This window comes from Acipenser ruthenus, chromosome 26, assembly GCF_902713425.1.
Source record: "Acipenser ruthenus chromosome 26, fAciRut3.2 maternal haplotype, whole genome shotgun sequence".
NCBI lineage: Eukaryota > Metazoa > Chordata > Actinopteri > Acipenseriformes > Acipenseridae > Acipenser > Acipenser ruthenus.
This window is the reverse complement of record NC_081214.1, coordinates 14,965,485-14,990,387: the sequence shown is the minus strand read 5'-3', so window position 1 is coordinate 14,990,387 and position 24,903 is coordinate 14,965,485. Positions and strand designations below refer to the sequence as shown.

The window sequence follows — 24,903 nt, the reverse complement described above, 5'->3', positions numbered from 1 at the left end:
AAAAATATCTGGAGATAACACTGCAAGTGCTAATAGGTATTATTGGTTTGGCAGGGGGCATTTAGTAAATATCTTGGCGTCCCATATTTAAACACAGGTACAAGTCAAACATTTTAAATCCGATTTGTCTGAAATGCTTGCTTTTGTTTGTTTAGTTATGCAGAAAATTCACCCAAATCTGCTGAATTAGTGTATATGCTTACACTAAAATGTGCGATAGATATCAATATTTAAACTAGCAGTTTCCAAAACACACTGAGATGTAAAGTCTGTAAAAGAAATACAGAACATGCAGAGAGAGAGAGACAGAGAGAGAGAGAGTTAGTAGCAAGAGGTGGTTAGAGTATATATCCACTCAAAAGTTCATAGTTTCTAAGCACAAGGCTATATGTACACACACACACACACACACACACACACACACACAATCCAGTATACCACAGAAGTGCATGTTAAAAGGATGCAGTTCATTCTCAAAGCCCTTGTGAATGCTGCTCAAGTGAAGACGCGTCATTCATGTGAGCCAGTGTGCCATCCTGTAGTGCATGTGCTTTTGTGAAGACGCGACACAGTAAAACACCAATAAGTAAATTAAATTCTCCCAGGCCATATTCCAAAATACGCCAGTCAAATGCTGAGCAATTATAATGTAATCTTAAAACATTTATTAAAACACACACACATTTATCAAAAGGTAATTTCTAGCTTGAATTTGTGATGTACAGCTTCCTGCATTCAATAGAATTTCGACACACGAGTCGGTTTGATCAACCTACCCCTGGATAAGACTTAAGATTTTACTGGAGCAATGGAGGAATCCCCCTGGAATATGTGGCTGTTGGGTGCCCAGTGCTGTCATTTTAAATGTTTTCTTACACCATTTACATGTACAGTATATGATTAAGGATATGATTTTCACGGAAATCGTGAAAAATGTGAATTTGAACAAAAGTCTGTGAAATCTTGGAAATGGATGCAAAAACACATTGGTTAGGCACTTCCTTTAAAAATGCAGTGTGTCATGCACTGAAAGTACAAATCTGTGAGTGTGTAAAATGTTTGGTTGTGTATGCACACAGCATTTACGTGTAGCTGTGTAGGTCAGCAAATGAGATTTGTATTTTGTAGCTGAGTGAGCATGTAAATGAACACAGATCGTATGTTACTGTAAACTCTTGGTTGTGATCTTCACATACATACGCTTGTTTATTTAATTTTTTAAACAAAAAAAGTGGGCTTGCATCTTCAAAAAGTATGAATCAATACATTATTTCTTTCATACACTGTAGTGCACAAGTAGTCTGTTGAAAATACCTCACCTTTCTCTAAAGCTAAACATTGCTAAACAATACTTCAGACTGCCGCTGAACATCCTTTTTTTATTTCTTGCGATCTGTAGATTAAAACGAGAGGTTGATCTGTTTTGTAGTCCATTTTTCTGATCTTTGTGATGTCCCGCTTCTTGGACACGGTGCCTGCCTGTGTGATTTGACTATCTGTTTTTTTTTGTTTGTTTTTATTTTTAAAAGGGGCAGTGCTCTGTAGGCTACTCAGAAACATGTTGTTCTTATTATTGAAGAAAATATATATACCGATTCATTTTAAACATGGCAATAAAAACAAATTGCACATGTACATTTAAGCAGGACACGCACAGAGAAATAGGAACAGTTTATTTTAGACACCGTCTGTTTCGCTTCGTGGCCTGTGTGAAAGCCTGAATAGTACAGTATTCTAAAAATCATTCATATATATATATATATATATATATATATATATATATATATATATATATATATATATATATATATATATATATATATATATATATATATAAACTTTGGTGTGAAACTACCTTTAACTGAGTTTTGTACTCTAAAGTAACATTTTAACTTGTCAAAAGCAATAGTCTTTATATTATTGGTTTTGGTGTACTATTTAAAAGCTTGTGTATGTTGATGTAGCTAAAGCTACATTATTTGGTGGCCTTTCCGTTAATTCTTGTCCCCCCCCCCCCCACCCCCACCCACCTCAACTGTGAAATGTACTAGAATCACCATGCCAAAATCATAGCCTTATGTATCATGTACATTGTAATGTATTATTGCAGCTGTTCTGTGCGTCCCCTCAGAGAGGTGAGCCTCGCAGTTTGAGACCCCCTGGCAGAGGTTAATCAGATTGACTCCTGTTCAAAATCCAGTTAAAACCCATTGGATCCTGACTGCTGTACAGGTTGAAAAACAAACAATCTACAGGTTCAGATTCTAGAGCCTCTTCGTGCCCTCCTTTAGGGAGTCCTACACAAGTTACTTCATTGAGAGGTACCTGGTGGGCCGATAGGTCCGGGGGGCCCTGAAGGTCCGGGGGGGCCCTGAATACCAATCCCTGGGGGGCCTGAGGGGCCGCGGGTTCCTGGTGTGCCAGGAATGCCACCGTCACCTGGGAATACACAAACAGAATTCAGCGTGGATGAATCATGCATTCCGACGGCATAAGACTGTTCACAGTGAGTTTGTTGTGCATTTGTTTGTGGACCAGCTTATCCTATTTATGGGCTAGAGCAGGTAGAGCTTCATCTTTCTCTGTGGTTTGCAGTTTTTATAACTCTGTGTACAAGCGTATATAATATAACACATAGAAATGAAGCACTCACCTATTCATTGCAGTTTACATGGTCTGGAGCACATACAGGACGTGCTCAAATTTGTTGGTACCCCTCCACAAAAAACGAAGAATGCACAATTTTCTCTGAAATAACTTGAAACTGACAAAAGTAATTGGCATCCATCATTGTTTATTCCATATTTAATAGAAATCAGACTTTGCATTTGATTTTTTATTCAACATAATATTGTAAATAATAAAACAAATGAAAATGGCATGGACAAAAATGATGGGACCCTTAACCTAATATTTTGTTGCACAACCTTTAGAGGCAATCACTGCAATCAAACGATTTCTGTAGCTCTCAATGAGACTTCTGCACCTGTTAACAGGTAGTTTGGCCCACTCTTCCTGAGCAAACTGCTCCAGCTGTCTCAGGTTTGATGGGTGCCTTCTCCAGACTGCAAGTTTCAGCTCTTTCCATAGATGTTCGATAGGATTCAGATCAGGACTCATAGAAGGCCACTTCAGAATAGTCCAATGTTTTGTTCTTATCCATTCTTGGGTGCTTTTAGCTGTGTGTTTTGGGTCATTATCCTGTTAGAGGACCCATGACCTGCGACTGAGACAAAGCTTTCTGACACTGGGCAGTACGTTTCACTCCAGAATGCCTTGATAGTCTTGAGATTTCATTGTGCCCTGCACAGATTCAAGGCACCCTGTGCCAGGTGCAGCAACGCAGCCCCAAAACATAACCAAGCCTCCTCCATGTTTCACTGTAGGTATGGTGTTCTTTTCTTTGAAAGCTTCATTTTTTCGTCTGTGAACATAGAGCTGATGTGACTTGCCAAAAAGCTCCAGTTTTGACTCATCTGTCCAAAGGACATTCTCCCAGAAAGAGTGTGGCTCGTCAATATGCATTTTAGCAAATTCCAGTCTGGCTTTTTTATGTTTTTCTTTCAAAAGTGGAGTCCTCCTGGGTCTTCTTCCATGGAGCCCACTTTCGCTCAAAAAGCGACGGATGGTGCGATCAGAAACCGTCGTACCTTCACCTTGGAGTTCAGCTTGTATCTCTTTGGCAGTTATCCTTGGTTCTTTTTCTACCATTCGCACTATCCTTCTGTTCAATCTGGGGTCGATTTTCCTCTCGCGGCTGCGCCCAGGGAGGTTGGCTACAGTTCCATGGACCTTAAACTTCTTAATAATATTTGCAACTGTTGTCACAGGAACATCAAGCTGCTTGGAGATGGTCTTGTAGCCTTTACCTTTACCATGCTTGTCTATTATTTTCTTTCTGATCTCCTCAGACAACTCTCTCCTTTGCTTTCTCTGGTCCATGTTCAGTGTGGTGCACACAATGATACCAAACAGCACAGTGACTACTTTTCTCCATTTAAATAGGCTGAATGACTGATTACAAGATTGGAGACATGTGTGATACTAATTAAAGGAACTAATTAGTTTGAAATATCACTATAATCCAATTATTTATTATCTTTTCTAAGGGGTACCAACAAATGTGTCCAGGCCATTTTAGAATATCTTTGTAGAATCAGCAATAATTCATCTCTTTTCATAGCTTCTTTGCTTTATTCTATGACATACCAAAGGCATGCAAGTATACATGATAAAACAGCTTTTAATGTCATCACTTTTCAGGAGGAATGAAGCACTATTTCAATGAGCTGTAAGGGTACCAACAAATTTGAGCACGTCTGTATATTCTTATCACAGAACTTATATACTACTAGGGTAACAATAATCATCATCATCTAAAACATTCAGGTGATCCATCTTGTGGGTAGGGGAATTTTTATACATTTGAAACACATTATAATGGTGTTTTGATTTCATATATGTACTGTATCTATAGGATTAATACTAATCGATTTTTTCAGTGCATTTTTACCTTTAGGCCCTGGTGTTCCATTGAAGCCTGGGCCCCCTGGCTGGCCAGGGGATCCAGGGAATCCGGGGTCTCCCTTTGGTCCTGGGAATCCCTTTGATCCTGGAGTTCCTGGGAGGCCTGGAGGTCCAGGAAGGCCAAAGCCTGGCTCTCCCTAAAAACAGACCGTTGTCAGAATCAGCTTTGTCTTGGAGGCAATAGCTTCAAAATGACTGCAATAAGTGTTTGTTTTTCTTGTACAATATCAACAATCAAATAGGACCTTAATAATAGAATACAGTTGTGTGCCAAGTATGAAGCCAATAATGGAAAGCGTTTTTTATAGTGGGGATACTAAAGTCACATGACCAACGCAGAATATATGAAGCTGGCATCTCAAATGGTCTGTGAGATATCAGTAGTTAAGATTGTTGCAGTGAAGTCATGTATAGGCTGTTTAACAATCAATCAAATTGATCAAGCAAATAAAAAGATTAAATAAGTTATAGCCTGAAAATATGTAGATCTGCACAGTTAGACTAGGTTTCTGTACCCAGATAGTCAATGCAAAGAGAATTTGAAGACGTTTATTGCAAATGTACTGTATAGTTCCAGTGGGTCACAGAATGACAGAGAGCTGTGGAGCAGGTGTCTCTCCCTTACCTTGGGTCCGGGGGAGCCTGGTGTCCCGGGGAACCCATCGAGGCCTGGTCTGCCTGGGTTTCCTGGTTGTCCAGGTGGGCCGGGTGTTCCTGGGAAGCCTAAGCAGATCACACAACCTCTTGTATTTCACTCAGCTCAATGTTTGTTCAATTAGAGCAGGGGTATCCAATCACAGCCCTGGAGGGCCATGCCCCTAGGTTTAAAAGGTAATAAACTACTTCAGGGTCTGGAATGAGATGTATTTGGTTCAATTAAACAGTTTAGGACAGGATGGGAACAAAGACCAGGACTGGAAGGGCCAATTTTGCCCAACTCCCGTATGCGGGGGTCCAAATAGCATTTTTCATAAAACACATTGTCAATAGAACTGGAGGAGCTTTTTTCTATGTCCCTGAAGGGATTCTTCTGTGAAAGGTTACCATGGCAATAGATTGGAATTTCATATTTGGGTCCAGCCTACTGGAATGAATAAGACCTACAGAAGGCGCGTTGCTGTCTTGTATTCTTGCCCACTGTCCCACTCAATGTCTATCAAACTGTTACCTTTTTGTCCGGCGAGTCCTGGAAGACCTATACCCGGGGGGCCGGGGTCACCCTTCTGTCCTCCCACGCCTGGGAATCCTGGCTGTCCTGGCTGTCCTGATCCACCTTGACCAACACCACAAAACAGGTCTTTAAAACCAGCTCCCAAGCCTTCAAACATTACTCAAAACAGTCAAGTAGACACTAATACATTGATTAAGTCATGGAACCAATATGATAAGTGGTTTTACACATTCCCCTTGCTATTTCTTGCTGTTTGCCATCATGCTGAAGTTGTCTGGTGTTCTGGTGCACCAATATTGAGTTGCCATCTAAAAGTCCACCTGACTAAGTTGTCTATTAAAGTGCCAGGACTAAACACACTTCCCCATTCCATTCAAATCATTGGACAATAGGACCATTCAACTCTGCCACCCCTCCCTAGTGTATCATATACAAAGACTATGACAATTGGCCATTCACTTATGAAGTCTCTGTAATCATGTCTGACAGAAAATATTTTTTTGCACTGCTATTGTTCTCAAATAGGACATGCTCTCTTTATACAGCCATTAGATTACATTTGTAAACATGAACATTTGGCCAGAGACTAAAACAAATGTGGCACCGAACAATGGAGAATACTGCTAATGAAACCTTTATTGAGGTCCACATGAACAGGGTCTGGAGATTCCACAACACTGAAAATACAAAGTCTGCATCTCAAATAGTTTATGAGATATTAATGGCTGAAGTTCAATACATCAGTACATAAGCTGGAGCAACAGAACCACTCACAAACCTGTTTCTCACATTAAAAAGTGTACAACAATTAATCCAACTGGTCCCAGGGTTCAGGAGAGGTCATCTTACCTGGACTCCCTGGAAACCCGGGATCTCCTGGCGGCCCTCTTGGCCCAGGAGAGCCCGGTTCTGACACTGTTTGGCCGGAGTCTCCTTTAGAACCTGGCAGGAGTCAGAACAACACTTTAAGTTATTTTTGATGCCGGTTGTGCATCATCCAGTAGAACCTATAATGCAACAAATGACATTATATTCTAAAAAGAATTCAACGTTCTTCCTTTGCCCTAGATGGCAGCAGCAAGCATGAAGGTTGTCCTGAGACAAAGCTGCGTTTGCCTGGGACCGATCTTTATGAACCATTGCATGGCAGTCTGAGCCAATACTGGTTTAATAAGACATACCCGAGCTTGTTATTTATACACTGTGGTTAATCAAGCTGGTATCAAAACCTGGAATGGGTGAAACTGCAATGCAATAGGTTTATTATTTCCATCCCTCGGCTGGAGAAATTAGGAGCCAGCGCTTATGAAAAAGCATAACAGTGAGCTACATGCATGACACATACAGTACATGTAAAAGGTGTGAGATGTCTAGCAAAGAGGAACACATCGAGATCATTTGGATGTAATCTATAGGGTGTGGCCTCATTTTAACAGAGCATTCTTGGCATAACATATGATATTGCCTATGGTGCCTGACATACCCTGTATGTAAAAAATATGACATATATGTAGAAGCAGTCCAAATCTGAGGGAATATATGCAAAAAACTGAGTAAGATATCGGCGGAGTGTTTGGCGAAGCATCTTGTGTTTAGTATTTGTATTAATAATGGCTTATTATTATTATTATTATTATTATTATTATTATTATTATTATTATTATTACTACTACATTTCTTGTAAATCAAGTAAACAATCAAATCAAACAAATGTATGGGTTAAGTCCTTCAAATTTACTAGATCAAGCATTTTTAAAATCAGTCAAATCTTTACAAACTTACAAAAACTTACATGAGACCTGAGAATTAACGCCTACTTTTTGTAGGAGACAAAACATCTGTTAATTTTACAAAACTAGAACCGAACCACTAAGTTCTATATTTCAGGTCACTTTAGCAGTCTGTTTATGATAATTATGATGATGACGTAGCTGTAGAATACGGTGACTCTGTGGAAGACTGCGAATTCCGTGATTTCCATTATCCTCAGATTGGGATGGCCTATACATATGTAGGTTAGGGCGTGTTAATAGTTTAAAGTTAAATGTTAAATGATTCAATTTGTTTCCATCTGAATGACACATGCTAAAGAATGTTCAACTGGATAAAGTATGCACTAACAAAGATGTATCACAACTGGATAATTGGATGACTAGTTCTTTATATGTATATAAAATTCATGTCATACATATGTAGACAGGCAGACAGCCAACTCTTTATAAATCCATATTCTGATACTGAATAACTTGTGCTAAATATACAAACCACCTGGATTAACAGTCCAAAACTACTATGAAAAACAGGTTTACTTTTTATTGAAAATGTCTGTATATGACACTTTATACATTTACTCTTCTAAAACGTAGATATACAGCTTCCATTTTACTGCCCGGATCATTCAGCTAAACAGCATCAAGTGAAAATCCTTCGGACAGGTTTTCTGTTAAGCAGGGTAAGTGTTTGAGCAATGAATAGGAAGAAGGTGTTCCTATTCATTTCTTGAGTGGGGGGGTCTCCCCTGTGTGTGTCTCACCTCCCAGACCACCTATAAAGCTCCTGCTATAGTAGCTGTCCCCAGCATTGGGGTAGGGGAGGCATTCTCCAGGGGGTCCTGTCAGCAGTGTTAAACACAGCGTCAGCACCCGAGCACAAGCAAGAGCCATCAAAACCAACGAGAGCAGCGCCAAGACAGGGGACACCACACCCGAGTCACAAAGCTTTAAAAGTGCGAACCAGCATTTTCAATTCCATTTCCTTTACCCCCTTTTCATCTGTCTTTGCTTGGATTTTATACTTCAGTGTGGGATATAATTCAAAAGACAACGTCACAGAAGTATAAATGTTGCTTTTATTTCCTGGTACCCATCACTTCCTGTGCTGTAGTTCAGTCACGTGTCCTACCACACAGGAAGTGACTTGATACCAGTTCAGGATAGTACCTTTTTTTAAATTACAACATTGTAATTTTGTACATGTATAACCTGAATTAAAGTATAAAAACGTCAAATCAACAAGAAAACAGGCTACCAATGACAATGTTATGAATCGAATGCTGCTAATACTATTAAGGGGCAAGGCAATTATTTGTATTACCTTGGCTAACGTTCTTCTGTCCGTTTTGATTAAATAAGTACTGTTTGAAATACGGTGTGATATTTCTAAACTGTTGACTACTTTACCACTTAAGACTACCAAACTTTCTCAAAACAGACATTACGTTCAGTTACTCATGAAGTTAAAGCTTTGTGAACAGGGCCTACTGCAGCAAAAGAACAAACACACAAGCAAAGACATGAATTACAATGAGAGACAACACTTAACTCAACAACCACAAACTGCACAAAACAGGACACACTCATTCTTAATATCAACTTCGACTCAAATACAGCTCTGCAGAACGTCCTGGTGACTGTAAAAGTAGGAGAAAGTGAACGTACAGAAATGAGGACGCTGCAATGCAATGGGAGTGAAGCGCTTACCTGGAGCTCCGGGAGAGCCCGGACGACCAGACACACCCTGGACCCCCTTCTCTCCTGGGGAACCCTGGGGCCCGAATCCTGGAGGGCCCATCGGACCCCTCTCCCCAGGGAAACCTGAAGGTCCTGGGTCCCCTGGAAGACCTCTTTCTCCTTTGAATGCAACGGAACCCTTCAAAAAATATTCAAATATTCAGTGTGTATGTTCAGAAGTTTCTCCCCTTACCCAGAAACTCTCTGAATCCTCAAAAGCAGAGGCGTAGAACACATGAGCTGGAAACCAAGAAAAGGCTGCTTGTGATCCTGTGTCAATTGGCCCAATACAACACTTGTACACAAGTTAATTGGCAACGCATTCTGGATTTCTATTGACTACAGGACTTGTTTTACTGCATTTTCTTAGACAATTTGACATTTTAAAAGTGGTTGGGTTAGGAATTGGGCTGTATTTCGGGCTTGTTTAAATTCTCGGTTTACCAAAAAAAGATAAATATTCTATCATGTAAAACGCCTACCATACTCCCCAGTAAAAGACAAATAAAACTCACGGGATCCCCTTTGGCCCCGGGACTTCCTGGCTGGCCGTCCCGACCTGGTGTCCCATCCAACCCAGGCAGGCCCGGTGACCCCGGGAATCCCGAGTCTCCTTTGTCGCCCTTCATCCCAGGGAGCGCGATGGCAGTGCCGGGATCACCTTTAGGACCAGGAAAACCAGGAGTGCCTGGCATGCCGGGCAAACCCTGAAAACAAGCAAGAGAACGTCTTAGAACGTCTCAAAATCAAAGCCTTGCAGTGCGTCTGATGAGAGATCCCACCTTCACGTGTGGTGTAGTAGGGTGCCTAGAGGCCATGCTATTCGTGTTCTGCTTGATACCGAGGAGGACGGAGCAAACAGAATGGCATTATGGGGTAAATGAAGATACAGCCTTATATCCTTTGTATAAGAGGGTGGTCTTGTATCAAGTTAGCTCTGAATTGTTATATAAAGGCTGTAACAGTTGAAAGGAACTGTGACGCCTGCTCCGAGCGCTCTGCATCAGAAAGCACTGAAGACAGAGGGGTATATTCAACTGATCTAAAACAGTGGCAGATCTGGTGTTAAAGTTAGTAAAATATCAGAAAAGTTTAAATGGTGACGGAATTTAAATCCAATTGAATAGTAAGTTCAACCTTTAGAAATCTATACAAAAACCCCCGAATTCTATTTTATACTGCTTAATTATTAAAATACAAGCAAAAAATCCAGCTATTTGTTTTCTGATCATTACCAGCCTGTATTTAGTCCATTGTCAATTAGATCACAGCAATATTTTGTGCACTTGTGATTTGCTTAAAACAAACAAAAAAAAATGTAAAGTTGCCATTCTTACAGCGGCATAGCAGGATAAGTAGTAATTCTCTTATTTACGTAAATGAGAAGATACAAGGTAGGCCTGCCAGACACTCCAAGGCATCGCTTCAGCATTCAAAAGAATGAATGACTTACTGGAGGACCCATAGGCCCTGCTCCACCTGGGAACCCTCTGTCTCCTTTCTGCCCATTGAATCCAGGAACCCCTAAAATAAAGCAGCAGAGTTTAACATTCACACATGATTCTCGTGACAGTAGTGTCAATCTGCATTTACTCAGTCTTCTGTCCTTTGCTTAACCAACAGGCCATTGTTCCAAGAGAAAAAGCGACAGCTGTTAGGTTTCCACACTGTTGCCCAACCTTCCATATTAAAAAGATCATAGCTGTAGTGTTCCAACCCCCTTACCCCATATCATAATATTCCTCTGACCGACAGCTACATTGTTCCAAAGTACTTACTTATTAATGTATTTACAGGGTCTACCAGGTGACCCCAGGAAAAAGATAGTAAACGCATCTACAACTATATTGTATGGCAAGACATGCAGTATTTTTTAGTATTACTACAAGACAAGCTCTCTTTAAAAAGAAAAAATGCATATAAAACTTGCTTACAGTAACCCATGCAGTCTCCATATCTCCAGTCTAGTTGTTTTGGTCTTTGAATAGAGTTAGAGGTCAAAGCACCTGGCTACGAACAGGGCAATGCAGGGATAGTTGTTTATTTTGCTTTACTCAATCCTAAACTCTAGCCCTACTCAGCCGTAGAACCATTACAAGTAGATTCTCTGTGAACCCAAGTTGAGTCCCGCAGGCGTTCAGCAACCCTGACAGCCCCGGTCCCTCCTCCCGCCTCACCTGGGGTCCCTGGTAGTCCTCGGGGTCCTGGGGGACCAGGCACTCTTTCAGAGTCCCTAAAGCAGTCGATGCAGGTATCGCCCTTTACACCTGCAACAATGTGCACATGTTCAATAAATCACAGTACCTATACACCTTTAAATTTAAGAGCTTGCTAAAAAGGTAAAACATTTTCAATTTTCAATCAATCATCTATATATATATATATATATATATATATATATATATATATATATATATATATATATATATATATATATATATATATATATACACATACATATATACACACACACACACAGTTTAAAACTACAGTATAAATATTTACTAAATAAAACCAGAGGAAAAAAAAAAAAGACTAATGTTTTCTCTCCGACTTGAAAGTTACAGGTAAATGGAGCCTTACAGTTTAGTGCCATCATGACAAATGGGGTACTAAAAGACATAAGGCCATATTCAGAAACACTTGTGTGAATTCTCACTTTAAGTGTGTTTTCTTAATATGGCAAATCATTATTAAAGGGTTGTTTCAGAATATGGCTATCTGAGTGTACGGTAGCTGTGTGAATATATCTGGTGATACTGTACCTTTCTGTCCTGCCTCTCCAGGAAATCCTCGCTCCCCCACCTGCCCAGGTAAGCCAGTAGGACCGGGCATGCACAGGACATCTATAATCACAAGCAACAGTCGTCAGCAAGGAACCACTGAACAAAGCACAAGACACTGAACAGTGCAGTGCAGGGACTGATTTCAGAGCCTACTGCATCGTCCCATCAACAATGCAGGGGACACCGTTCACAGTTACAGGCAAACCTGAAGTTAAACAAACTTAAAAGGAAAAGTGGTGCAGTCTTTTTTTTTTTTTTTTTTTTTTTTTAACAGTTTACTTTTAATAAAACTAAAAAATCAAAGCTAATCCTTCTTGTGTGCCCACTGTTAATGCTTCAACAAAGACATTCAGAAATATTTTCCACTGTACCTATGCAATACATTTACTAGGGCGTGGTCAATATGCCCCAGTGGACATTACAGGCCATCGATTATTGATTAAATCCAGTCAGAATTTGGGACGACTGCTAACTGGTGATGATGTCATCATCTTTCCACTAGAAAAGTGATTTCTTGTGCAATTTCTTGATTTCATTGTGTACATTTTATAGTCATACACAAATTTGTTCATACAAATGACGTCATTTTTCCCTTTTGCTCTTTTAGCCCCCTGGTTTGTTCTGGGGTCTCAACTGATCCGTTTCTGAGGGAGGGTGGCACGATCTACCTGGAGTGGTGCCTGCAGTCCCTGGAAGGCCCGGCGGGCCAGCAGGGCCAGGATCTCCAGGTCTCCCATCGATCCCAGGAGGGCCGGGACGAGAAACTCCAGGCGGGCCCTCATCTCCCTTCTGCCCGCGCTCTCCGGGGTAGCCAGGCGGACCACGGTTGCCAGGCAGAACTAGGCCTACATCAGAGAACACCACAGACGTGATTAAACGTTCCTGTCTGCGTGTCCCACTACATTTGAATACATAATTCTGTGTTCTGTATTGTTTCTGATTAGAATTATACAGAACACGAAGATAATTAAACAGGCAAAAATATGATATACAATATTGTCAAATGATGAAACCAAAAATCCCTTTAATTTGATGTATTCACACATTTCTAAGAGAGAGAAATAAAAAAATAAAACTAATAGACAACTGTTTGGAGTAATGCATTCTCTGCTAAAGATACAACAACTTCTAAAGAAAGTGATGTGAGAGTTTTAGGTTTAGGCAGCCCTTGAGAATCTGAGGCACTGTATCACAGTGAGCCAGAACTAGTCAAACCCAATGAGGAAAAAAAAAGAAAAACCCTCCCCTCACTGCTGCACCTTACTGGGAACCTTATTAATAGTTTAGAAATTCTTCTTACCAGGAGAACCGGGCTGACCAGGAGGACCTTGCAAACCTAGATTGCAAAAAAAGAAAGAAGTTCTAATATTGTATATAAAAACACCATGAAACCATGAAGGGTAAGATACAGTATATCATTGTTTCTCACAGAAGCATTGCTGGCACACCTGTCAGCACTGCCACTAATGCACAAAGCATCCGACTCCTTTCTCGTAATTGAGGAAGGACAATGAAACTTGCCTTTCAAAAAAGTCTGGTGTCACACACTCAGATTGGTACCAATTGTGGACTGCAATACCTAAGGTAACATTGGGTAGTCCAAGATTAGAGCTAGCGGTGTCTGTGAAACCAGCCCATAGGGTTTAGTACATTAACACATGCATCACACACACACACCACCCAGCACACCACCCAGCACACCACACAGCACACTTCCTAGGCAGCATTGAGAGTTTAAATATAGAAATTATATATAGAAATACAAAGTAGTGGGCAGAGCCAATGGTGGGCTTATCAAGACTCACTCATACTTTGACAGTGTTTAAATGTTTCTTGATTTAGTGCATCATAAGGAAAATGTACTGTATTGATAAAAGTTACACGGTAAAGTACAAATAGAACAGCTAATAAACTAATTACCAAAAAAAAAGGAGAAAGAATGTAAGGGGATGCAATATCTCTAGCCATGCATAAAATAAAAGCAGATATTTACCAGGCAATCCACTTTCACCCTTCTGCCCAGGGAATCCTGGGAATCCACGATCGCCTTTCTGTCCAACTCTATCTGAACCAGGGTCACCGACAACCTGGAAGAAACAAACAGCACGGCGTCAGTGTGAACAGCCCCTGCACAGACTGCAGGACTGGGGTGAAAACAAGAAATCCACAGATAATACATTCAGGCAATATACTTACAATTCCAGGAGGGCCAGGGTAACCACGGTCACCCTTCTCCCCCTGAAAGAAAAGATAAACATCAATTAGTTAATGTGCAAACATACGAGACACGGCCTTTTAATAGGACTTCAGAGGGACAAAGAACAATAGCACTGAGCTGACGATCAGGAGTTCATCAATAAGCTTGTCAAGCGAGCATTAAAAAGCACAGAAATGTTCATTCAATAAAGGTGCACGTTGTGCTGTGGCACTCTAAACATATTTCTAGGTACCAGAACAGCATTGTCTACAACAGTGTTCATTAACAAAATACATGTTCAGTCAGTACAGTACTACGCCACACAATTCATTAGCCGTCAGCCCTAAATCAAAAGCAGCAGATTTATTGTGGTGCTCAATGACGGCACATGAAGCAAGCGACAGACAGCCCAGAGTCTCAGCTCTGTGAGCAGGGCCATGCTGCTGCTGAAAGAACCTGCCAGCTGAAGTAAAGAAGTCTGCTGGCCCAGCAAATGAAGCCTGGCTTATCAGGTAAAGCAGACAGAGTCCCTGATCTCAGTCACTATCACCTATCTAACGCGAAGGGCGCCGACATTCATTGCCAGCAGTTCATGATGCTAAATTGAGTCTGTGAGATTGTTTAGTAAAGAATCTATACTATACACCACAGCCACAAACAGAGGCGAGTTTACATGGTTTAATAATCAGTTGGGATCATTGAAATAGCAAGACTGTTTAAAACAACATCTAACATTGTGTATGAACGGCTCCTGTTTTAATGATTTCAAATCAAATGAAAGCGCTGTGACTAGGGCTCACCAGCTCGCCGTCTCTTCCTGGTAGCCCAGGTAATCCAGGATCCCCCGGCTGACCCTGTGCGGTTAAAACAAAGAAAAACATCAAGAAAGAAACATGAGCTTGGTTGTATTCTTTTGCTGTGTGTGTGTGTCTATATATTATTATTATATATATATATATATATATATATATATATATATATATATATATATATATATATATATATATATATATATTCAAGTGTTACATCATAGAAACAAACATCCAAAACAGGAAAACAAGTACATAATCTGAAAAACAACAACAATGTCATTGCTACATTAGGTGGTGGATACAACAGGGAAACTCCAGTTGCAATGATAATGCAGTAGATGCAATTTGTATTATTACAAAATGGATTTGAGAACTCACCGGAAAACCTGGTTCACCGGGATCACCATCTTTGCCAGGCTTCCCCTTTAAAAAAAAAAAAAAAGAAATTAAATAAAGCAGGCTTTAGACTATAATATATATATATATATATATATATATATATATATATATATATATATATATATATATATATATATATATATATATATATATATATACACAGACGTGCTCAAATTTGTTGGTACCCCTCCACAAAAAACGAAGAATGCACAATTTTCTCTGAAATAACTTGAAACTGACAAAAATAATTGGCATCCACCATTGTTTATTCCATATTTAATAGAAATCAGACTTTGCTTTTGATTTTTTATTCAACATAATATTGTAAATAAGAAAACAAATGAAAATGGCATGGACAAAAATGATGGGACCGCTAACCTAATATTTTGTTGCACAACCTTTAGAGGCAATCACTGCAATCAAACGTTTTCTGTAGCTCTCAATGAGACTTCTGCACCTGTTAACAGGTAGTTTGGCCCACTCTTCCTGAGCAAACTGCTCCAGCTGTCTCAGGTTTGATGGGTGCCTTCTCCAGACTGCAAGTTTCAGCTCTTTCCATAGATGTTCGATAGGATTCAGATCAGGACTCATAGAAGGCCACTTCAGAATAGTCCAATGTTTTGTTCTTATCCATTCTTGGTAGCTTTTAGTTGTGTGTTTTGGGTCATTATCCTGTTGGAGGACCCATGACCTGCGACTGAGACAGAGCTTTCTGACACTGGGCAGTACGTTTCGCTCCAGAATGCCTTGATAGTCTTGAGATTTCATTGTGCCCTGCACAGATTCTAGGCACCCTGTGCCAGGCGCAGCAAAGCAGCCCCAAAACATAACCGAGCCTCCTCCATGTTTCACTGTAGGTATGGTGTTCTTTTCTTTGAAAGCTTCATTTTTTCGTCTGTGAACATAGAGCTGATGTGACTTGCCAAAAAGCTCCAGTTTTGACTCATCTGTCCAAAGGACATTCTCCCAGAAGGATTGTGGCTTGTCAATATGCATTTTAGCAAATTCCAGTCTGGCTTTTTTATGTTTTTCTTTCAAAAGTGGAGTCCTCCTGGGTCTTCTTTCATGGAGCCCACTTTCGCTCAAAAAGCGACGGATGGTGCGATCAGAAACTGACAGACCTTCACCTTGGAGCTCAGCTTGTATCTCTTTGGCAGTTATCCTTGGTTCTTTTTCTACCATTTCGCACTATCCTTCTGTTCACTCTGGGGTCGATTTTCCTCTTGCGGCCACGCCCAGGGAGGTTGGCTACAGTTCCATGGACCTTAAACTTCTTAATAATATTTGCAACTGTTGTCACAGGAACATCAAGCTGCTCGGAGATGGTCTTGTGGCCTTTACCTTTACCATGCTTGTCTATTATTTTCTTTCTGATCTCCTCAGACAACTCTCTCCTTTGCTTTCTCTGGTCCATGTTCAGTGTGGTGCACACAATGATACCAAACAGCACAGTGACTACTTTTCTCCATTTAAATAGGCTGAATGACTGATTACAAGATTGGAGACATGTGTGATACTAATTAAAGAAACCAATTAGTTTGAAATATCACTATAATCCAATTATTCTAAGGGGTACCAACAAATGTGTCCAGGCCATTTTAGAATATCTTTGTAGAATAAGCAATAATTCATCTCTTTTCACAGCTTCTTTGCTTTATTCTATAACATACCAAAGGCATGCAAGTATACATGATAAAACAGCTTTTAATTTCATCACTTTTCAGGAGGAATTAAGCATTATTTCAATGAGCTGTAAGGGTACCAACAAATTTGAGCACGTCTGTATATATATATATATATATATATATATATATATATATATATATATATATATATATATATATACTGTATATACAGTACTGTGCAAAAGTTTTAGGCAGGTGTGAAAAAATGCTGTAAAGTAAGAATGCTTTCAAAAATAGACATGTTAATAGTTTATATTTATCAATTAACAAAATGCAAAGTGAGTGAACAGAAGAAAAATCTACATCAAATCAATATTTGGTGTGACCACCCTTTGCCTTCAAAACAGCATCAATTCTTCTAGGTACACTTGCACACAGTTTTTGAAGGAACTCGGCAGGTAGGTTGGCCCAAACATCTTGGAGAACTAACCACAGTTCTTCTGTGGATTTAGGCAGCCTCAGTTGCTACTCTCTCTTCATGTAATCCCAGACAGACTCGATGATGTTGAGATCAGGGCTCTGTGGGGGCCATACCATCACTTCCAGGACTCCTTGTTCTTCTTTACGCTGAAGACAGTTCTTAATGACTTTCGCTGTATGTTTGGGGTCGTTGTCATGCTGCAGAATAAATTTGGGGCCAATCAGATGCCTCCCTGATGGTATTGCATGATGGATGAGTATCTGCCTGTATTTCTCAGCATTGAGGAGACCATTAATTCTGACCAAATCCCCAACTCCATTTGCAGAAATGCAGCCCCAAACTTGCAAGGAACCTCCACCTTGCTTCACTGTTGCCTGCAGACACTCATTCGTGTACCGCTCTCCAGCCCTTCGGCGAACAAACTGCCTTCTGCTACAGCCAAATATTTCAAATTTTGACTCATCAGTCCAGAGCACCTGCTGCCATTTTTCTGCACCCCAGGTCCTGTGTTTTCGTGCATAGTTGAGTCGCTTGGCCTTGTTTCCACGTCGAATGTATGGCTTTTTGGCCGCAAGTCTTCCATGAAGGCCACTTCTGACCAGACTTCTCCGGACAGTAGATGGGTGTACCAGGGTCCCACTGTTTTCTGCCAATTCTGAGCTGATGGCACTGCTGGACATCATCCGATTGCGAAGGGAACTAAGCATGATGTGTCTTTCATCTGCTGCAGTAAGTTTCCTTGGCCGACCACTGCGTCTACGGTCCTCAACGTTGCCCGTTTCTTTGTGCTTCTTCAAAAGAGCTTGGACAGCACATCTGGAAACCCCTGTCTGCCTTGAAATTTCTGCCTGGGAGAGACCTTGCTGATGCAGTATAACTACCTTGTGTCTTGTTGCTGTGCTCAGTCTTGCCATGGTGTATGACTTTTGACAGTAAACTGTCTTCAGCAACCTCACCTTGTTAGCTGAGTTTGGCTGTTCCTCACCCAGTTTTATTCCTCCTACACAGCTGTTTCTGTTTCAGTTAATGATTGTGTTTCAACCTACATATTGAATTGATGATCATTAGCACCTGTTTGGTATAATTGTTTAATCATACACCTGACTATATGCCTACAAAATCCCTGACTTTGTGCAAATGTACCTAGAAGAATTGATGCTGTTTTGAAGGCAAAGGGTGGTCACACCAAATATGGATTTGATTTAGATTTTTCTTCTGTTCACTCACTTTGTATTTAGTTAATTGATAAATATAATCTATTAACATGTATTTTTGAAAGCATTCTTACTTTACAGCATTTTTTCACACCTGCCTAAAACTTTTGCACAGTACTGTGTGTATGTGTATATATATATATATATATATATATATATATATATATATATATATATATATATATATATATATATATATATATATAAAGCATTATAATGTCATTTTCCATTAATTTGTCCTAAAATTGAATTCTCAAATATCAATTAGTTCAAGGGGAATCCAAACAACACAAACCTTCTGGGTAGCAAAAGGAGATTCCCTACACCTGTACACAGCTTTGCAAAATACACCCCTAAAAAAGTGGGTCTCAAGGGTGGGGGGGGGGGTTTAAAAACTGGCATTTCAAGGTTTGACCCCCAAAATTCAGAGCCAGCTTCTTCTAGATGTGAAGGTCAAAGCAAAAAACTATATAATACAGTGATTTAAGAGATTTAACCGATGCTGTTACAATTTTATTAGCTTTACCGGTATTACTGGTCCCCATTTTCTCATGCTGATTATATATATTTTTAATTCAAGGTTAAGCAAATATTTCAAATACAATGCCATAGATAAACTGCTACATCCTGGTACTTTTGCTGTAGGTCATATTGTCGGATTACAGCTAGACCATTGGCGTGAGTTTGAACTACAACACAGGAAGTGATTAGGTACCAGGAAACTGCAGCAACTCCATTTAACTGTATAGAGAGTCTGAAATATCTGCACCAGAACTTATGAAATAGAAGTCCAGTGATACTGTTAGTGCCAATAAGAGGAGAGAAAAGGGATTTCAAAACCTTAACACTCGTCTGAACCCAGCAATGCCCAGTTTACCTACCCTCTTTCCTGCTTCACCCAGCTCCCCTTTCTCACCCTTTGGACCACCGGGGGGACCCTAAAGATAAGAAAATAAACTGAATTAATGAATTGAGGAAGACATTTAAATTGAGTTCAAGTCATCGACATGGCAAGAGGTTAAACAAGGTGGCAGTGAAACTGTTCATGTGTAGAGAGCATTGTCTGTAACAGAGTAGGAGAATCATAGAAGACAACCGTGTACCAACTGTGAAGAAATTCAAAGTGTGCGGTCTGTATCATTGATAAAGCCAGTATGATCTTTCAAAATCCAGATTAATATTTCATTACAGCCTTGACAAGGAAAACTGTATCATTTTAATATAGCAATGGCTGGTTTAACAGACCTTGGTGAGCAGTAATCTTGGACTTGGAAAACCAGCCCTTAATGTCTACAAAGTCTGATTCTTCAGGCAAACACAAACATGCAGCAAATCCATGCCTCCGCTGCCTAGACAGCTCTGTTGACAGTGTTATGGCAGGTGTTGTTTTGGTGTCTGGGTTCTCTGTGCTCTGCTGCCCCCTACTGACCCAATCTAACATTACATATTCATTTTGTAAATGGGGGAAACGTCCTAGACAAAAGTAAATGGAAGTGTACTGAAGACACCATTGCACTGATCCACAGTGCTGCTGTTTTACTTACTGGATAGCCTGGTTGCCCTGGAGCTCCCGGTGGACCAGGTGACCCAACATCACCCTGAAATAAAATAAATTAGGATTCAAAATACAGTCTGAACGACTACATTGAAAAACATATTTAGATAACCTCCTTTATTACATTTGTTATTTTTTTGTTCAAATTTCAAATCTGCTTAAAATTCAAATTGAATTTTAATGTGCGATATCATCCGTAAGAATTAAAACGCTGAATTTAATAGTTAGAAATACTGAAAAAAACAACAAACATTTTCACTAGAAGTTTTTCAATGTCTTACTGCACTAATGTGAAAAATAAAATCAGATAAAAAGTGGATTGTGTTTCTGAAGTCTCTGCTTCCAGTCTGTCAGTAACATACATTCCCCACCACATCTATAAATAGGTGAAAATGGCTGTCAATATCAGTTTTATTACACATATCAAAGTGAATAATCCAGCGAAATCTGTGATGCTTTCTGTTCATTGTGAGGTGGTGTCAGAGGACACTACTGTAGAGCAATTTTTGGACAACAGCAAAGGGCAGTTGGGAGGATATTCAATCTAGGGTTTAATAATGATTACTCCATCATTTGGATAAGCACAGATGTTTCCCCAGGGTCCCTGGTACTGAAGGGTGACCCCCATGTCAACACAACACTGACCTTGTCTCCTCTCTGCACCTCGGCCCCGTTGGGTCTCTTCTGTTCCCCTATCAACCCAGGGGGGCCGGGGGGCCCCGGCAGACCCAGATCACCCTGCAAACATGAGGAGAGGACAGAGTGTGAAGTGTCATTCACATGTATTGATTTACTAGCTTGAAAGAGCAGGCTCTCCTAAAAGACCAAATCTACTGTAAATGAACCATTTGAAAGTGACAATAATAATGAATTACCTGACATGTATTTCTTTTATTGAAGTTAATAAAAAAAAAAAACACATGACAATGAAAACGTTAATGAATTAGTTAAAAAAAAAAAAATCATTTGATTTATTGTGTGAAACTTAGTAAAGTCGATTCATTGCTGCTTGGCAAGGGATTTAGAATTTCTGGCAATTGCTTTCAATGTACCGTACTCAGAACTGCAGGGTCCACAAACTTCAAACACATTTTTGAGGTCTATGTCCCCACCTGCTGGTACAAAACTAAATTACAACCAAAGCAGATGCAAAATAAAACATCTGGGTGATATTCAAGCAGCAAGGAGTTGGTGTTCATTCCAGCTCAAAGGATACAGGGCTACATGTATCACTTGCCTGTTCCTAAAATTAACTTAGCTTTTAAGAAATGAACCCTTTACTATTGTTGGGGTTTAATCTATTTTTAGACAACAATATTATTCTACAATACATTCACATCCATAACCAACGAACACATGCAATCGTGTTTAACAGGGGTTGAAAATTCTCTTAATCTTACCTTTTCACCTTTAGGACCTTGGAAATTTAAGCCCATATTACCCTAAAAAATAAACAAAATACGGTAAGAAACACAGATTCCAGGGCCAGGACAGCCTTCAGTGGGAATGGCTGCAGCAAACAAGCTAAAGTCTGTCACTTGTTTCACATTTTCTTATCTCTCATTAGAATGTCGTTTTCCTTGTGGATCTTACTCGACTCCGGCGAAGCCCACTTTTCAGCCACAACACCATAAGCTTACTTTGTGTTACACTAAATACAGCACCCCATCTGCACCTTACCTTGCAGCTCAACAATATGGGGTCAGTGGGGGCGAATAACCTGTAACACAGGAAGTAACACAGTGTGTACTTCGAACCTGTGGCAGGAGAAGTGAACCTCACTAGAGAGTCGAAGTGAAACAAAGTAAAACAAGGAATAGAAGGAGCTTGAATTGTTTCCAAGGGTCAACAGATATGTGAAAGTATCACATCTCACAGGGTGTCATCATACTACACTGCAGTTGCTTTATTATCGTCGGGGCAATGTAAATTAATGTGAGGACATCTGTGTGTCAAACACCACAGTACGGTACTGCATGTATACTATAGAAAAAAATCTGTGACCATAACTGTGAAACACAAATACAGCATCTGGCAATTTACATCTAGCATCCCAACACAGTTTACTGTGTTAACCCGAAACAGAAATGCAGTTTAAAAAACAAAGAAGTACACACACAAACGGGCTTTGCAAGTCAGCCTTTGGTAAACATGTTTTTAAAAAAAATGCCTTCAGCAAGAACCCTCATTGAGGTATCAGGGGAAACAAATCTACTGAACTTTGTTCCCCACAGTTTTACTATCTTCTGTGTGTAAAGTTATGAATAAAGATCCATCTTACCTTGGGGCCAGGAAAACCAGGGGGACCGGGGGGGCCCTGCAAAACAAATAAAACAGCATGAGATCATCCTTAATGAGAACACAAGCCTGGTCAGAGGCATGTGTAACGAGAGCAAGAGCGAGAGCGAGATACGCAGATATAGTATGGAGCTCATCATCATACTGCCTGCTTCCACTTATATCTGCAGTTTATAATCTGCAACCAGTGATGAGATCACACACCCCTACTCCCAACAGTATATTCAAAATGACAGCCTTCCATTCGACTTAAATGTTATTTCTGCAGGCAGTGGTTTAAAAACTGTGTTTGTGCTTCCTGAAGAGCGAGCTGGCCATACAGCTACAACTCTAACTGGGGCAGAGAGAGGCTGAATACAAGTGTGTGAGGATGTGAAAACAGACCCACCTGATAACCTAGAGGTCCTGGGGGCCCAATGGGCCCCGATACACCCTGCGGCCCTGTATTACCCTTGAAAACAAGAGAACACAACATTAACAGCATCCACTACACATAACTGCTTTTTAATGTACTAGGGGAGCTACTGAGCTCAAAACCAATATAATAATGACATCAAAAAGAATGGTTTGCTTGCATAACTGTTTAAACAGTCAAAGAAATATGCATGCATCTGTCAAACATCAATGCAGTTCTGGAACAGTTAACTGTGAAACACACACAGGGCTCTGTCCTATCCATCTCTCCCCAGTTCTCATACTCTATCTTACCTGAACCCCTGGGAGCCCGGGCAGGCCTGGTTCACCTTTCTGTCCATATCGACCGGATGAGATCAACTCGCCTGGATCACCCTACAAACAGAGAGGCAGCACTTTGAGGCAGGAGAGAGGGCACAGGACAAGGGCACGCTGCAAACAGGCCTTCTGAAACATTCCCAGTAAGAACCGGCAAGAGACTACAGCTCCGGGATGGCCCAGCATCATAACAGAACCCAACAGAGCTCTTCAGTGTTCTACAGCTCCGGGATGGGCCAGCATCATAACAGAACCTAACGGAGCTCTTCAGTGTTCTACAGCTCCGGGATGGGCCAGCATCATAACAGAACCCAACAGAGCTCTTCAGTGTTCTACAGCTCCGGGATGGGCCAGCATCATAACAGAACCTAACGGAGCTCTTCAGTGTTCTACAGCTCCGGGATGGGCCAGCATCATAACAGAACCTAACGGAGCTCTTCAGTGTTCTACAGCTCCGGGATGGGCCAGCATCATAACAGAACCTAACGGAGCTCTTCAGTGTTCTACAGCTCCGGGATGGGCCAGCATCATAACAGAACCTAACGGAGCTCTTCAGTGTTCTACAGCTCCGGGATGGGCCAGCATCATAACAGAACCCAACAGAGCTCTTCAGCGTTCTACAGGTCTGGGACGGCCCTTTTATTTAACATGCAATCAAAGAAACTAGAAAATGATATTGCAAAGTGTACCGGAAGCCATATTTCGAAATATCAGTTTTTCGTAAAGTATATGCAAAACTACAGAGCAGTATGCAATTCAATATGTTAACATAACATTATTCAGCAGGTTTCATTCGACTTTATGAAGCCAAATGTGTTAATTCTATAGGGTGATGCAAAACTATTGACCTATCGCCATGGCCAAAAGCTTCACAATAACTAACTGTCTGCAAACATATATTCATTTAAACTTGTCTATTACGTCATGCATGCACCAATTGAAGGCCCCCACTATACACAATGAGGGGTAGGCAGTGAACCAGCACCTAGAGGTTTCTAGGCTCTGGGATATACATATTGTGTACAGGTTTCCACCATATTTCTTATACCATATTTTTCCTGGATACACCCGCAGGTGTACAACAACTTCTCTGTATAAAACAGGATATTTCACAACCCTATTCTATTTTACAATCCCCTACACAAAAATAATGAAAATAAACTCACCTTGGATCCTGGTATACCAACTGGACCCTGAGTGAAAAAGAAATAAAAAAAAAACAAATAAATATATTAGACCAAAAACATAAGCTCACATTGTCAGTTTAAAATGTTCGGCCTTAAAGTCAACGTATAATTCTTGCATCACACTACAAGTATCGTAACTTATGACAAATGGGATGTATCTGCCAAAAAGACAACAGCATAGTTTGGATAAACAAACATCACAAAGGCTCCACTTTACAGCAGCGCGTAGCCTGCCACTAAGTGGCTGATTCCATTGACTTTGTGAAATTGTTAAAATCCATCACTTGCCATACAGTTGGTTTAACATCAGGTCACTTGAATGCAGCATGTTTTCATTGAGATATTAACAGCTGAAGTAGCGGTGATGGAACTACTCTACAAAAAAAAAAACAACATACTGCAGGCGCTCG

At 40.4% G+C, this 24,903-nt stretch overlaps 1 protein-coding gene across 1 annotated transcript in view; it reads right to left on the bottom strand.

Annotated features, from left to right (window-relative positions):
• The window catches only part of LOC117963365 (collagen alpha-5(IV) chain-like), a 77,485-nt gene that overhangs the window by 19,099 nt on the left and 33,483 nt on the right, over positions 1–24,903 (bottom strand). The window contains exons 8-31 of the mRNA XM_059000833.1: positions 24,473–24,499; positions 23,283–23,363; positions 22,963–23,025; positions 22,558–22,593; positions 21,677–21,718; positions 20,922–21,014; positions 20,266–20,319; positions 19,603–19,659; positions 15,381–15,425; positions 14,991–15,044; positions 14,190–14,231; positions 13,987–14,080; positions 13,294–13,329; positions 12,662–12,838; positions 11,973–12,053; positions 11,385–11,474; positions 10,661–10,731; positions 9,723–9,914; positions 9,178–9,346; positions 6,548–6,640; positions 5,696–5,800; positions 5,153–5,250; positions 4,514–4,664; positions 2,326–2,439 (exon numbers count right to left, since the gene is read on the bottom strand). Of these exons, the coding sequence (XP_058856816.1) occupies positions 2,326–2,439; positions 4,514–4,664; positions 5,153–5,250; positions 5,696–5,800; positions 6,548–6,640; positions 9,178–9,346; positions 9,723–9,914; positions 10,661–10,731; positions 11,385–11,474; positions 11,973–12,053; positions 12,662–12,838; positions 13,294–13,329; positions 13,987–14,080; positions 14,190–14,231; positions 14,991–15,044; positions 15,381–15,425; positions 19,603–19,659; positions 20,266–20,319; positions 20,922–21,014; positions 21,677–21,718; positions 22,558–22,593; positions 22,963–23,025; positions 23,283–23,363; positions 24,473–24,499 (2,065 nt within the window). The remainder of the gene's footprint in view (positions 1–2,325; positions 2,440–4,513; positions 4,665–5,152; positions 5,251–5,695; positions 5,801–6,547; positions 6,641–9,177; positions 9,347–9,722; positions 9,915–10,660; positions 10,732–11,384; positions 11,475–11,972; positions 12,054–12,661; positions 12,839–13,293; positions 13,330–13,986; positions 14,081–14,189; positions 14,232–14,990; positions 15,045–15,380; positions 15,426–19,602; positions 19,660–20,265; positions 20,320–20,921; positions 21,015–21,676; positions 21,719–22,557; positions 22,594–22,962; positions 23,026–23,282; positions 23,364–24,472; positions 24,500–24,903) is intronic.